Here is a 15,290-nt window from a genome sequence, read left to right on the forward strand (position 1 = left end):
CCGCCCGGTGCTCCCGGTGTCTCCCCGGTCTCCCCCCACCGATCCCCGGGTCCCCGCCCGCTGGTCCCGGTGTCCCCCCGGTCTCTCCCCCCGGTTCTCCCTGCATCCCGACCCCCGGTCCCCCGGTGCCGCCCCTGGGATGACTCTCTCCCTTCCCCGGTCCCCCCCGCCCGGGCCCCGCGGCCGCCCCGCCCCGGGCCCCGCCCCGGCCCATCGCGCACCGCGCACCGGCGATGCCGCCGCCGCCGTAACGCGGCACTGGCCGTGAAGGGGGGGGGGGAGGAAGAAGGAAAACAGAAAAGGGGGTGTCCCGGGGCTATGTCGGGGCGCGACAGCGTCCAGATCCCCGACGACCGGGACTTCGGGGCGTTCCGGGCGGAGTGCGAGTCGGAGCGCGGCTGGAGCTTGACCTACAGCAAGGGGGGGGTCGCGGTCTGGGTGCAGCTGCTGGAGCCCGAGCGCTCCCTCCATAAGATCAAGGTGAGACCCCCAAGCGGGGGGACCCAGCGCCTGGGGAAGGGCAGGGAGCCGGGGGGTGGTGGGGAATAGGGGGCAACGGGGATGCTGGGGGGCAGCGAGGGGTCCTGGGGGAGCTGGAGGGAAGTGGGGACACTGGGGTGATGCGGCACCCTGGGGTGAGCGGGGACCCCGGGGTTAGTGGGGACTTGGGGGGTGATGCGGCACCCTGGGGCGAGTGGGGACCCCATGGTGAGTGGGGATTTGGGGGTGAGCAGGGACCACACAGCAAGTGGGGACTTGGAGGGGTGAACCAGCACACGGGGCTGAGCAGAGACCCCGGGGTTAGTGGGGACTTGAGGGGTGATACAGCACCCTGGGGTGAGTGGGGACCCCGCACTGAGTGGGGACCCCAGGGGTGAAGCAGCACCCTGGGGTGAGCGGGCACCCCAGGGTGAGCGGCGACTTGGGGGGTGAACCAGCACCCTTGGGTGATGCAGCACCCAGAGGGGAAGAGGGATGGGGTGAACCGGCACCCTGGGGTGAGTGGGGACCCCAGGGGTTAGTGGGGACTTGGGGGTGATGCAGCCCACTGGGGGGCTCGCAGTTGATGTCCCCCACCCCACAGCCACTTTGGGGACAGTGATGGTTGCCGAGGAGCCCCCGAGGCCACTGAATCCCATGTCCCAGGGCAGGGGGGCTGGGACATGCTCCCCCCCACACTGGGGGGACACCCAGACTCCATGTCTGGTCCCCATGTCCCTGTGCAGAGTGGCGATTTGGGGCGTGAGTGGGGACCCCACAACAAGTGGGGACTTAGGGGGTGAACCAGCACCCTGGAGTGAGTGGGGACCCCGGGGTAAGTGGGGACTTGGGGGGTGAACCAGCACCCCAGGGTAAGCAGGGACAGTGGGTGCAAGCAGGAATACTGTGACAAGTGGGGACCCTGGCTTGATGTGACACCCTGGGGGGTGAGCAGGGACCCCAGGGGTTTTTGGGGACCCTGGGGCCAAAAGAGACCGGGGATGAGCCAGCACCCTGGGGTGGCTGGGGCCCACAGGGGTTAGTGGGTACCCTGTGGCAAGTGGGGACCCTGGGGTGACACAGCACCCTGTAAAAAGGGATCCCAAGATACGTGGGGACCCAGGGGTGAGCTGGCACCCCAGGACAAGTGGGGACTCTGGGAGTGAGTGGGGACCCCAGGAGTGAGCAGGGACAAGTAGGGACCCCTGGGGACAAGGGGGGTGACTGGGGACTCACCTGGGGGCAAACAGGAACCCCCGGGAGTGTGTGACCATGAGGCCTCCGTGCTACTTGTCCCCTCCAGTCCCAGGAATGTCCCCAGCACTCGCTACACTGAGATGTGGCTAGGGGGTCTGGGGAACACCGGGGTGTCCCCTTCTGGGCTGTCCCCTCACTGGAGGGGACACTGGAGCTCCCACAGCTCTGCGGGTCCCCAGTGTCCCCCCGCGGGTCTCCTGTCGCCGGTGCCGCTCTGCCGGGCTGGCACGGGCTCATCCTGGCACGTCCCTCCGGCACCGCGGGGACACGGGCAGTGTCAGTGGGAAAACTTGAGGACAGGAGCAGCGTCAGGCTGGGGACGCTGGTGGCCACGGGCCACCGGGACACGCTGGAGCCTCCGCAGGGCTGGCGGTGTCCCCGTCCCGCCGGCACCCCCGCAAAGGGGGCCAGGGGGCCGGATCGTTGTCACCGCCAGGGTGACAGCCTGGTGGTGTCGGTGGCGGTGGTGGTGGCGGTGACAGTGGTGGCGGTGACAGTGGTGGCGGTGGCGGTGCGGCCTGCTCGCTCCCGGCTCTGCAGCAGCCGCGCAAACAAGCAGCTCCGGCAGCGCCGGGGAAACCTGTCCCTGGGGTGGTGACAGCGGCGGCGGCGGCACCGCCGGGAACCCGCCTCTGTTTGCTGGCGGGCGCCGGCGCGGCGGAGCCCGGGCTGCGCGTTCGGGTCGCCGTGACCCAGGGATGGGTCCCTACGGTGGCAGCGAGTCCCATGGGGTGCGGGGGGTCCTGGTGCTGCCCCCCAAGCAGGGGTGTGAACCCAACCCCGCACAGGGACATGGGGACCAGACGTGGGGTCTGGGTGTCCCCCCAGTGTGGGGGGGAGCATGTCCCAGCCCCCCTGCCCTGGGACATGGGATTCAGTGGCCTCGGGGGCTCATCGGCAACCATCACTGACCCCAAAGTGGCTGTGGGGTGGGGGACATCACCTGGGAGCCCCCCAGTTCACTCTGGTGGCACTTGGGGACCCCGAGAAAGATGCATGGGGGGACCTGACACAACCCAGGGTTGATTAATCAGCAGTGCTTGAAACATGGGGTTTGGTGGTTTCAGAGGCTCCTCATTAATTGTCCCTGTCCCCAAAGTGGCTGTGGAGTGGGGGACACCAACTGGGAGCCCCCCAGTTCATGCTGGTGGCACTTGGGGACCCCAAGAAAGATGCACAGGGGGACCCAACAAAACCAAGGGTTGATTAAGCAGCAGCGCTTGGGATTCGGTGGCCTTGTGGGCTCCTCGTTAATTGTCCCTGTGTCCCCAGCCCTGCTGCTTGCTGTGGGGGTGCTGCCGCACCCCAAAGTGTCACTGGTGGGGTTGGGTGCTGCTCTCTGTGGGTGCGCACACATAACGGGGTGAGTGTCCCCTGCCTGTCCCCTGCCTGTCCCCTGCCCGCCCCAACGGTCCCACTGTGCCACGTCTACCCACAGCGACCGGACGTGCACCAGGATGTCCTGGTCCTGGGGTGGCACCAGGATGTCCTGGTCCCCAAGGGCGTCACAGCCCCCCTAGAGCTGTCACAGCCTTCCCAGGGCTGTCACAGCCCCCCAGGCCCATAGCAGCCCCCCCAGAGCTGTGACAGCCCCCAGGCCCATAGCAGCCCCCCCAAGGCCGTGTGGTCCTTCACTCTCCATTTTGGGGTGTCCCCCAGGTTCGGGGCGCTGCTCAGCTCAACTCCGTCAAGACGTCACTTTGTCCCCAAAACCCCAAGGTGTTGGGGACTGTGGGGGGGACCTGCAGTCCCTGTGCCACCCCCCAGGTCCCCAGCAGCCCCCGGGATGTCCCCGTGGGGTTTCATGCTGCACGTGGCATCACTGACGTGGCACCACAGGGACAAAGCGGGGGGTCCGTCCCCCCGACTTTGTGGCGGGTCTGGGGGCTGTGGTGGCGCCCGCAGCCCCCGGAGCTGTTTTCTCGCTGCTTTTCTCGCTTCGGTGTCGTAATGAAACGAAACCCGAAGGTGGCAGCTGCCACCACCCCCTGTCCCCCCCCTCGTCCCATTAGGGATGCAGGTCTCGTCTAACCTGTTTTTGGGAGGCTGGAAACAAGTTTGTGCCACCGGGGCCTGACACAACCCGGGGCTGATTCAGCAGCGGCGCTTGGGAGTCGGTGGCCCCGGGGGGCTCCTCGGCAACCGTCACTGTCCCCAGAGTGGCTGTGGGGTGGGGGACACCAACTGGGACCCCCCAGTTCACTGGTGGCACTTGGGGACCCTTGTAAAGATGCACGGGGGAACCTGACACAACCAAGGGTTGATTAATCAGCAGCGCTTGGAATATGGGATTTGGTGGCCTCATGGGCTGCTCATTGATTGTCACTGTCCCCAAAGTGGCTGTGGGGTGGGGGACACCAACCAGGACCCCCCCCAATCACACTGGTGGCACTGGGGGAGCCTGCTAAAGATGCACGGGGGGACCTGACACAACCAAGGGTTCATTAGTCAGCAGCGCTTGGAATATGGGATTTGGTGGCCTCGTGGGCTGCTTATTGATTGTCACTGTCCCCAAAGTGGCTGTGGTGTGGGGGACACCAACTGGGAACCCCCCATTTACACCAGTGGCACTTGGGGACCCTGGAAAGACGCATGGGGGGACCTGACACAACCCAGGGCTGATTCATCGTCAACGCTGGGACATGGGATTTGGTGGCCTCAGGGGATCCTCGGCAACTGTCACTGTCCCCAAAGTGGCTGTGGGGTGGGGGACACCAACCAGGACGCCCCCCAATCACACTGGTGGCACTTGGGGACCCTGGTAAAGATGCACAGGGGGACCTGACACAACCATCAGCAGCTCTTGGGACATGGGGTTTGGTGGCCTTGGGGGCTTCTCATTAATTGTCACTGTCCCCAAAGTGGCTGTGGGGTGTGGGACCAACTGGGACCCCCCCCAGTTCGCACTGGTGGCACTTGGGGACCCTGGTAAAGACACGCGGGGGGACCTGACACAACTGAGGGTTGATTTGGGATTTGGTGGCCTTGTGGGCTCCTTGTTCATTGTCACTGTGTCCCCAAAGTGTCCGTGGGGTGGGGGACACCAACTGAGACCCCCACATTCACACCGGTGGCACTTGGGGACACGAGTCCCCCAGGAAAGATGCTCTGAATGGAGCGAAGCCATCGCATGGGACACATGGGGAAGGGACCCGTGGTTGGGTTGTCCCCATCCCTGGCCAGACCTCGGCTCCGCTCGTTAATTATTGCACCCCGGCTCCACTCGTTAATTATTCATCGTCAGGTCACCTTGAGACGCGGCGTCTGGTCGCTAATGATCCCGATTAACATCCGGGCCGCGGGGGGGATCTGCTCTTTAATTAATGACCCCGTGGCTGCGGGCAGGAGGGGATGTCACCAGCGCTTGGTGACACTGTCACCCCGCCCCGGGATGTGGGGCAGGGGGTGAGTTGTCCCCATTCCCCTCCACCAGGGGACATTTTGCTGTTGGTTTTTCCTCCTCGCACCGCAGACGTCAGAGTCAATATTGACTCAGGGCTGGTGCTTCCCGGCTGCCACCGTCCCCTCTCCTGGTGACACCGGTGACATGAGTCACGTCCCGCCCCCCACCGGGTGCAGGCGGGGCCTGAGTTACCCGCTGCCTGCGTGGGCAGCGCTACCCGACCTGCCTGCCCGCGTGGGGACAACGGGGGGTCCCCGAGGGTGTCACCTGGGGGTGTGTGACGCTGCTTCGCTGGGATGTCCCCGAACGAGTTTCTGGCAGACTGGAGGCTCATGGAGATGAGGGGTGAGGGGGATGAGGCTCATGGGGATGGGGGGTGATGCGAGGGATGGGGATGAGCAGCGGTGACATGGGACGGGGTCTGTGGGATGGGGACAGGCTATGTGGGGTTGGGGACAGGCTCTGTGGGGCTGGGGACAGGCTCTGTAGGATGGGGACAGGACTCATGTGATGGGGACAGGCTCTGTGGGGCTGGGATGGACTCTGTGGGGTTGGGAATGGGCTCTACTGAGTTGGGGACAGGGACTGTGGAATTGGGGACAGGCTCTGTAGGATGGGGACAGGATCCATGCGATGGGGACAGGCTCTGTGGGGCTGGGGACAGACACCGTAGGAATTGGGACAGGCTCTGTGGGGCTGGGATAGGCTCTGTGGGTTTGGGGACAGAATTCATGGGGCTGGAGATGGACTTGGTGGGGTTGGGGACAAGCTCTATGGGTTTGGGGGCAAGCTCTGGGCTTGGGGACAGGCTCCATTGGGATGGAGACAGGCTCTGTGGGGCTGGGGACGGGCTCTGTGGGGCTGGGGAATGGGCTCCATGGGGTTGGAGATGGGTTCCAGTGGGGCCGGAACAGCATCCATGGCACTGGGGACAGGTTCCATGGGGATGGGGACAAGTTCCATGGGGTTGGGGACAGACTCTGTGGGGTTGGGAATGGGCTCCAGTGAGTTGGGGACAGGCTCTATGGGATGGGGACAGGCTCTATAGGGATGGGGATAGATACTGTAGGATGGGGATGAGCTCCATGGGGTTGGGGACAGGATCTATGCAATGGGGATGGGCTCTGTGGGGCTGGGACAGGCTCTATGGGATGGGGACAGGCACTGTAGGCTTGGGGACAGGATCCATGCGATGGGGACAGGCTCTGTGGGATGGGGACAGGCTCTGTGGGATGGGGACAGATACTGTAGGATGGGGATGAGCTCCATGGGGTTGGGGACAGGTTCTATGGCACCGGGGACAGGCTCTGTGGGGCTGGGACATGCTCTGTGGGATGGGGACAGGATCCATGCAATGGGGATGGGCTCTGTGGGGCTGGGACAGGCTCTGTGGTACAGGGATGGGCTCTGTGGGGTTGGGGACGGGTTCCATGGCATTGGGGACAGCCTCTGTGGGATGGGGACAGACTGTGGGGCTGGGAATGGGCTCCATGGCGTTGGGGACAGGGACTGTGGGATTGGATACAGGCTCTATGGAGCTGGGGACAGACTCCATGGGGCTGAGATGGGCTCTGTGGGGTTGGGGACAGGCTCCGTGGGGTTGGCTCTGTGGAATGGGAACAGACTCTGTGGGGTTGGGGACAGGCTCCATGGGACAGGGACGGGCTCTGTGGGTGCAGAATCTGACACTCGCTGCTGAGGGTGCAGTGCCAGACAGTGGCACTCCTAACCCCGTAAAACCGCTCCTAACCCCATAAAACCACTCCTAACCCCCTAGAGCCACTCCTGAACCCCTAAAACCCATCTTGAACCCATAAAACTGCCCCTAAACCCATAAAACCACTCCTAAACCCCTAGAGCCACTCCTAAACCCCTAAAACTGCTTCTAAACCCCTAAAACCACTCCTAAACTCATAAAACCACTCCTAACCCCCTAGAGCCACTCTTCAACCCTTAGAACCCATCTTAAACACATAAAACTGCTCCTAAACCCATAAAACTGTTCCTAACCCCCTAGAGCTGCTACTAAACCCCTAAAACTGCTCCTAAGCCCCTAGAACCACTCCTAATCCCCTAAAACTGCTCCTAAACCCCTAAAACTGCTCCTAAGCCCCTGGAACCGCTCCTAAACCCATAAAACCACTCCTAAACCCATAAAACCACTCCTAACCCCCTAGAGCCACTCTTTAACCCTTAGAACACATCTTAAACACATAAAACTGCTCCTAAACCCCTAAAACTGCTCCTAAGCCCCTGGAACCGGTCCTAAATCCTTGAAACCGCTCCCAAATCCCTGGAGCCACTCCTAAACCCCTAAAACTGCTGCTAAGCCCCTAGAACCACTCCTAAACCCCTGAAACGGCTCCCAAATCCCTGGAGCTGCTCCTGCCCCCCTAAAACTGCTCCTAAACCCCTAAAACTGCTGCTAAGCCCCTAGAACCACTCCTAAACCCATAAAACCACTCCTAACCCCCTAGAGCCACTCTTCAACCCTTAGAACCCATCTTAAACACATAAAACTGCTCCTAAACCCCTAAAACTGCTCCTAAACCCCTGGAACCGGTCCTAAACCCTTGAAACCGCTCCCAAATCCCTGGAGCCACTCCTAAACCCCTAAAACTGCTGCTAAGCCCCTAGAACCACTCCTAAACCCCTGAAACGGCTCCCAAATCCCTGGAGCTGCTCCTGCCCCCCTAAAACTGCTCCTAAACCCCTAAAACTGCTGCTAAGCCCCTAGAACCACTCCTAAACCCATAAAACCACTCCTAACCCCCTAGAGCCACTCTTCAACCCTTAGAACCCATCTTAAACACATAAAACTGCTCCTAAACCCCTAAAACTGCTCCTAAACCCCTGGAACCGGTCCTAAACCCTTGAAACCGCTCCCAAATCCCTGGAGCCACTCCTAAACCCCTAAAACTGCTGCTAAGCCCCTAGAACCACTCCTAAACCCCTGAAACGGCTCCCAAATCCCTGGAGCTGCTCCTGCCCCCCTAAAACTGCTCCCAAACCCCTAAAACTGCTGCTAAGCCCCTAGAACCACTCCTAAACCCCTGAAACTGCTCCCAAATCCCTGGAGCCGCTCCTACACCCCTAAAACTGCTCCTAACCCCCCGCAGTGCAGGATGGAGTGCAAGGACGTGCCGGCCGCCACGCTGTACGACGTGCTGCACGACATCGAGTACCGCAAGAAATGGGACAGCAACGTCATCGAGACCTTCGACATCGGGAGGCTCACAGTCAACTCCGACGTGGGCTACTACGCCTGTGAGAAGGCGGGGACACTCAGGGTTGAGGGGGGACACTCGAGCCTTGGGGTTGTCACTGTCACTGCAGCATCCCCCGGTCCAGCATCCCTGGTCCAGCATCCCCAGGTCCAGCATCCCCAGGTCCAGCATCCCCTGGTCCATCATCCCTGGTCCAGCATCCCCAAGTCCAGCATCCCTGGTTCAGCATCCCCATCTCCAGCATCCCTGGCCCAGCATCCCCTGGCCCAACATCCCTGGTCCAGCATCCCCTGGTGCAGCATCCCCAGGTCCAGCGTCCCCGGTCCAGCATCCCCAGGTCCAGCATCCCTGGTCCAGTATTCCCAGCTCCAGCATCCCTGGTCCAGCATCCCCATCTCCAGCATCCCTGGCCCAGCATCCCCTGGCCCAACATCCCTGGTCCAGCATCCCCTGGTGCAGCGTCCCCAGGTCCAGCGTCCCCAGGTCCAGTGTCCCCAGGTCCAGCATCCCCAGGTCCAGCATCCCCTGGTCCATCATCCCTGGTCCAGCATCCCCAAGTCCAGCATCCCTGGTCCAGCATCCCTGGTCCAGCATCCCCATCTCCAGCAACCCTGGCCCAGCATCCCCTGGTCCAACATCCCTGGTCCAGCATCCCCTGGTGCAGCATCCCCAGGTCCAGCATCCCTGATCCAGCATTCCCAGCTCCAGCATCCCTGGTCCAGCATCCCCAGGTCCAGCATCCCTGGTCCAGCGTCCCTGGTCCAGCATCCCCAGGTCCAGCATCCCCAGGTCCAGCATCCCTGGTCCAGCATCCCCATCTCCAGCATCCCTGGCCCAGCATCCCCTGGTCCAACATCGCTGGTCCAGCATCCCCTGGTCCAGCATCCCCAGGTCCAGCATCCACAGGTCCAGCATCTCTGGTCCAGCATCCCTGGTCCAACATCCCCAGGTCCAGCATCCCCTGGTCCATCATCCCTGGTCCAGCATCCCCTGGTCCAACATCCCTGGTCCAGCATCCCTGGTCCAGCATCCCCTGGTCCAACATCCCCAGGTCCAGCATCCCCTGGTGCAGCATCCCCAAGTCCAGCATCCCTGGTCCAGCATCTCTGGTCCAGCATCCCTAGTCCAGCATCCACTGGTGCAGCATCCCCAGGTCCAGCATCCCCTGGTCCAGTATCCCCTGGTGCAGCATTCCCAGGCCCAGCATCCCTGGTCCAGCATTCCCAGGTCCAGCATCCCTGGTCCAACATCCCCAGGTCCAGCATCCCCTGGTGCAGCATCCTCAGGTCCAGCATCCCTGGTCCAGCATTCCCAGCTCCAGCATCCCTGGTCCAGCATGCCCAGGTCCGGCGTCCCTGGTCCAGCATCCCCTGGTCCAGCATCCCCAGGTCCAGCGTCCCAGGTCCAGCGTCCCTGGTCCAGCATCCCTGGTCCAGCATCCCCAGGTCCAGCATCCCTGGTCCAGCATCCCCATCTCCAGCATCCCTGGCCCAGCATCCCCTGGTCCAACATCCCTGGTTCAGCATCCCCTGGTGCAGCATCCCCAGGTCCAGCATCCCTGGTCCATCATTCCCAGCTCCAGCATCCCTGGTCCAGCATCCCCAGGTCCAGCATCCCTGGTCCAGCATCCCCTGGTCCAGCATCCCCGGGTCCAGCATCCCCATGTCCAGCATCCCTGGTCCAGCATCCCCTGGTGCAGCATCCCCATCTCCAGCATCCCTGGCCCAGCATCCCCTGGTCCAACATCCCTGGTGCAGCATCCCCTGGTGCAGCGTCCCCAGGTCCAGCATCCCTGGTCCAGCATTCCCGGCTCCAGCATCCTCTGGTGCAGCATCCCCAGGTCCAGCATCTCTGGTCCAGCATCCCTGGGAAAAACCCGAGTACCACTTTGGGTGGGATTCTGGGGACAGGACGGGGGTGTCTATGCCAGGGGGGGTGTCTCACCCCTGTGTCCCTCCCCGTTGTCCCCAGGGAGGTGTCCCAAGCCCCTGAAGAACCGGGACGTCATCACGCTGCGCTCCTGGCTGCCCATGGGCACCGACTACATCATCATGAATTATTCTGTCAAGCACCCGGTGAGTCCCCTTGGGGGGGCAACCCCCCCAAAATGGGGCTGGGAGGGTGGCAGGGGGTGCTACCCGCCCTGGGATGGACCCGGGGGGTGACAGGGGGAGCTGCCTCCCCAAACCAGGGCTGGGTTTGTCCCATGGTCGCCCAGATGGGTTTTGGGGGGTCTGGGCAGCCCTGCCTGTGCTCAGTGCTTGTCACCGACTTGTCCCCCCCATCAATTGTCACTGTGTCCCCCCCTGCAGAAGTACCCCCCCCGTAAGGACATGGTGCGCGCGGTCTCCATCCAGACGGGTTATCTGATTGAGGGCACAGGCGCCAACAGCTGCACCATCACCTACCTGGCACAGGTGGACCCCAAAGGTAACGGGGGACACACACACTCAGCTTCCCCATCTTGGTGGCGCTTGGGGACAGTCACACCCCCATCCCCCTGTAATGGGGTGATAAATGGGGCTGGATGTTTGCTGGAGCTTGGAGGGGTGGGTGGGTGTGGGGTGGGTTTGGGTGGGCAGGGACAGGCAGGAATGGGCAGGAGCAGGCAGGGATGGCCAGGAACGGGCAGCAGCAGGCAGGGAGACCCCGGAGCAGGCAGGGACAGGCAGCAGAGGGCAGGGACAGGGAGGAATGGCCAGAAGAAGGCAGGGATGGTCAGGAACAGGCAGGAGTGTGCAGGGAGAACCAGGAGCAGGCAGCAGTGGGTGGGGAGGCAGCAGCAAGCAGGAACAGGCAAGGATGGGCAGGAGCAGGCAGGGCGACTCAGGAGCAGGCAGGGATGGGCAGGAGCAGGCAGGAGAAGACAGCAGAGGGCAGGGGCAGGCAGGGACAGGCAGGAACAGGCAGCAGAGGGCAGGGACAGGCAGGGACAGGCAGGAACAGGCAGCAGAGGGCAGGGACAGGCAGGGACAGGCAGGGACATGCAGGTACAGGCAGGGACAGGCAGGAACAGGCAGGAACAGGCAGCAGAGAGCAGGGACAGGCAGGGACAGGCAGGAACAGGCAGCAGAGGGCAGGGACAGGCAGGGACAGGCAGCAGAAGGCAGGGACAGGCAGGGACAGGCAGGGACATGCAAGTACAGGCAGGGACAGGCAGGACCAGGCAGCAGAGGGCAGGGACAGGCAGGGACAGGCAGGAGCAGGCAGCAGAGGGCAGGGACAGGCAGGGACAGGCAGGAACAGGCAGCAGAGGGCAGGGACATGCAGGGGCAGGCAGGAGCAGGCAGCAGAGGGCAGGGACAGGCAGCAGAGGGCAGGGACATGCAGGGACAGGCAGCAGAGGGCAGGGATGCTGGAGCAACGCCAGGAGGGAACATTTTGGGCCCAGTTCTCTTCAAACATTTCTACTTTGGGGTAGACGAGGCAGCCAAAACAGCATTTTTTGGAAGCAAAGCTGAGTCGGCTGTTTGGGCCGAACCCTCGTTTCCCAGAACTGTCCCCAAGGGGGGTGACCCAGGAAGGGGGGGGGTACAGCGAGGGCACCAGGGGTGTCCCCACCCCATCAGTCACCTCTTGTGTCCCCAGGCTCCCTCCCCAAGTGGGTGGTGAACAAATCCTCGCAGTTCCTGGCCCCTAAGGTGAGTCCACGTCCCCGGGCGGGCGGGGGGCGCGCGTGTGTCCCCCAGCACCCCCAGCACCCCAAAACCCTCCCCGGCAGGCCATGAAGAAGATGTACAAAGCGTGTCTGAAGTACCCGGAGTGGAAGGCGAAGCACGAGCCGCAGTTCAAGCCGTGGCTGTACCCCGAGCAGAGCCGGCTGCCGCCGCTGCCGCTGGCCGAGCTGTCCCTGCAGCACGCCGACTCCCTGGAGAACATCGACGAGAGCGCCCTGGCCGAGGGCAAGGACGAGCGCGGCGACGCCAGCGACGAGGACAGCGTTAATTAGCCCCCCCGGGTGCCCCGCCGCGGGGTCGGGTTGGTCTGGTGTCCCCCACATCAGTGCGGGTTGGGGACATGAGTCCCTGTGTCCCCATGTCCGTGCAGGTTGGGGATGTGATCCCTGTATCACCACATCACTTTGTGTCTCTTGTACCCACAGTTTTGGGTTGGGGGATCCCCCCGCTGCTGTCACCTTGTTTGGGGACAAGCATTAAGTAAAGGCCCCCCCAGGATGTTTTTTTCCCTGTGTCCCCCCCATCCATGCAGGTTGGGGACACGAGTCTCTGTATCCCCTTATCAATGCAGGTTGGGGACACGAGTCCCTGTATCCCCTTATCAATGCAGGTTGGGGACACGAGTCCCTGTATCCCCTTATCAATGCAGGTTGGGGACATGAGTCCCACATCACATTGTGTCTCTTGCACCAACACTTTGGGGTTGGGGAACCCCCCACACTGCTCTCACACTGCTTGGGGACCCCCCCATGCTGCTGTCACCTTGTTTGGGGACAAGTAATGACCCCCCCAGGATGGTTTTTTCCCTGTGTCCCCCCCATCCATGCAGTTTGGGGACACGAGTCCCTGTATCCCCCTATCAATGCAGGTTGGGGACATGAGTCCCACATCACTTTGTGTCTCTTGCACCGATGCTTTTGGGTTGGGGGACCCCCCCATGCTGCTGTCACCATTTGGGGACAAGCATTAATTGATCCCCATGATGAGCCCCCAGGGGTTGGTTTGGCCCAGTGTCCCCCCATCAATGCAGGTTGGGGACATGAGTCCCTGTGTCCCCCTATCAATGCAGGTTGGGGACATGAGTCCCTGTGTCCCCATGTCCATGCAGGTTGGGGATGTGATCCCTGTATCACCACATCACTTTGTGTCTCTTGTACCCACAGTTTTGGGTTGGGGGATCCCCCCACAATACTGTCACCTTGTTTGGGGACAAGCATTAAGTAAAGGCCCCCCCGGGATGTTTTTTTCCCTGTGTCCCCCCCATCCATGCAGTTTGGGGACATGAGTCCCTGTATCCCCCTATCAATGCAGGTTGGGGACATGAGTCCCACATCACTTTGTGTCTCTTGCACCGATGCTTTTGGTTTGGGGGACCCCCCCATGCTGCTGTCACCATTTGGGGACAAGCATTAATTGACCCCCCCGATGAGCCCCCAGGGGTTGTTTGGCCCACCGTCCCCCCATCAATGCAGGTTGAGGACATGAGTCCCTGTGTCACCACTTGTCACCACATGACTTTGTGTCTCTTGCACCCACACTTTTGGCTTGGGGGTCACCCCATCTGCTGTCACCTTGTTTGGGGACAAGCATTAATTGACCCCCCCATGGTTCCCCACCCTGGGGTTCTTTTGTCCCTGTGTCCCCCCATCCATGCAGTTTGGGGACACAACTCCCTGTGTCCCCACATCCCTGTGTCCACATGCACCCACACTTTGCTTGGGGGGACCCCCCCACTGCTGTCACCCTGTTTAGGGACAAGTGTTAATTAACCCCCTTGGGCCCCCCTCGGGCATTGGTTTGGCCCAGTGTCCCCCCATCCATGCAGTTTGGGGACATGAGTCCCTGTGTCCCCCCATCAATGAAGGTTGTGTCACTTGAACCCACACTTTTCATTTAGGGGGGACCCCCCCACTGCTGTCACCCTGTTTGGGGACAAGCGTTAATTAATGCCCCCCCCAGGATGTTTTGTCCCCGTGTCCCCCCCCATCCATGCAGGTTGGGGACGCAACTCCCCATGTCCCCACATCACTCTGTGTCCCCATGCACCCACACTTCTCATTTTGGGGGCACCCCCACTTGTGTCACCCTATTTGGGGACAGTGGGGTCATGCTGCCCCCCCTCAAACCAGTGGCTGCCCCCAGGTCCCCCCCACCAGGGGGTGTCTGGTCCCTTCACAGCCACCGGGGGACACCCACATTGTCCCCAAACCCAAAGTGTCCTTCAGTTGTCACCCCGGGGGGGTCACAAAGGAAAGGGGGTGCTCCCAGCACCCCCAAAATCCTGGGGGTGTCTTGGGGGCTCCTGGCACCCCCAAATATGCTGGGGGAGGGTGTTGTGTGGGCTCCTGGCACCCCCATGCATATTGGTGGGCTCCTGGCACCCCCAGATGTGTTGGGGGTCCTGGTGGGGCTCCTGGCACCCCCAAATATTCTGGGGGGGTCTTGGGGGCTCCTGGCACCCCCAGATGTGTTGAGAGGACCTGAGGGGGCTCCTGGCACCCCCAAATATTCTGGGGGGGGGTCTTGAGGGTCTCCCAGCACTCCCATGCATGTTGGGGGGCTCCTGGCACCCCCAGATGTGCTGGGGGGGGGTGTCGTGGGGGCTCCTGGCACCCCCATGAATATTAGGGGGCTCCTGGCACCCCCAAATGTCTTGGGGGGACCTGAGGGGGCTTCTGGCACCCCCAAATATTCTTGGGGGGGTCTTGGGGGGCTCCCAGCACCCCCATGCATGTTGGGGGGCTCCTGGCACCCCCAGATGTGCTGGGGGGGGGTCTCGGGGGTTCCCAGTATCTCCAGGCATGTTTGGGGGTCTCCCAGCACCTCCAGATGTTTTTGGGGGGAGGCGGTGGGTCCTGGCACCTCCATGCATTTTGGGGGGGCTCCCAGCTCTTTCAGACACTCTGGGGGCTCCCAGCGTTTTCAGGCAGGTTTGGGGGGGTTCCCTGCCCCTCCGGCTGTTTTTTGGGGGGTGTTGGGGTGTCCCACCCCCCGTTTCCCGGCGGGGGGGCCCCGCTGTGCGAGCACTTTCCGCGCTGGAATTCGAGGCCTTTGAATCGGGATTTCTGTGGTTTGTTCCTTGGCCGCGCTCCCGTGTCCCCCCCCCCGGGTTCACTTTGCATTGGGGGGGGGGGGAGGAAGATTTTGTACCTTGTACCGGAGCTGATTATTTCAGAATAAAACCAAATAAACCTAAGTCTGGTGTGCAGGGGGGGGGATGTGAACTCTGTCCTGCCCTCCCCCACC

The 15,290-nt window shown here is 62.4% G+C and overlaps 1 protein-coding gene across 10 annotated transcripts; it reads left to right on the top strand.

The window, feature by feature from the left end:
• The first annotated feature begins 218 nt into the window (after positions 1–218).
• STARD10 (StAR related lipid transfer domain containing 10) lies at positions 219–15,240 on the top strand. Of its 10 annotated transcripts, XR_010469769.1 has the most exons (8): positions 219–480; positions 8,260–8,407; positions 10,339–10,442; positions 10,680–10,797; positions 11,956–12,008; positions 12,089–12,912; positions 13,075–13,113; positions 13,356–15,240. XR_010469769.1 is itself a non-coding variant. In XM_065049720.1 (6 exons), the coding sequence occupies exons 1-6, from the start codon at positions 319–321 to the stop codon at positions 12,314–12,316; spliced, it is 813 nt and encodes a 270-aa protein (XP_064905792.1). In that variant the 5' UTR covers positions 219–318; the 3' UTR covers positions 12,317–15,240. The 10 variants fall into 10 exon arrangements, 1 of the variants encoding a protein (XP_064905792.1); XR_010469764.1 differs by having other exon boundaries at positions 12,089–13,113; positions 13,317–15,240; XR_010469765.1 differs by having other exon boundaries at positions 12,089–13,113.
• Positions 15,241–15,290: the final 50 nt, after the last annotated feature.

Source organism: Columba livia, chromosome 1 (assembly GCF_036013475.1).
Source record: "Columba livia isolate bColLiv1 breed racing homer chromosome 1, bColLiv1.pat.W.v2, whole genome shotgun sequence".
NCBI classification, from domain to species: domain Eukaryota; kingdom Metazoa; phylum Chordata; class Aves; order Columbiformes; family Columbidae; genus Columba; species Columba livia.

What these genes read in the sequence shown, in the direction of transcription:
- STARD10 (XM_065049720.1), top strand. Translation starts at nt 319, where the DNA reads ATGTCGGGGCGCGACAGCGTCCAGATCCCCGACGACCGGGACTTCGGG. An exon ending in ATTATTCTGTCAAGCACCCG is followed by an intron (nt 10,443 to 10,679) that starts GTGAGTCCCCTT and finishes CCCCCCCTGCAG; the next exon opens with AAGTACCCCCCCCGTAAGGA. An exon ending in GGCACAGGTGGACCCCAAAG is followed by an intron (nt 10,798 to 11,955) that starts GTAACGGGGGAC and finishes TTGTGTCCCCAG; the next exon opens with GCTCCCTCCCCAAGTGGGTG.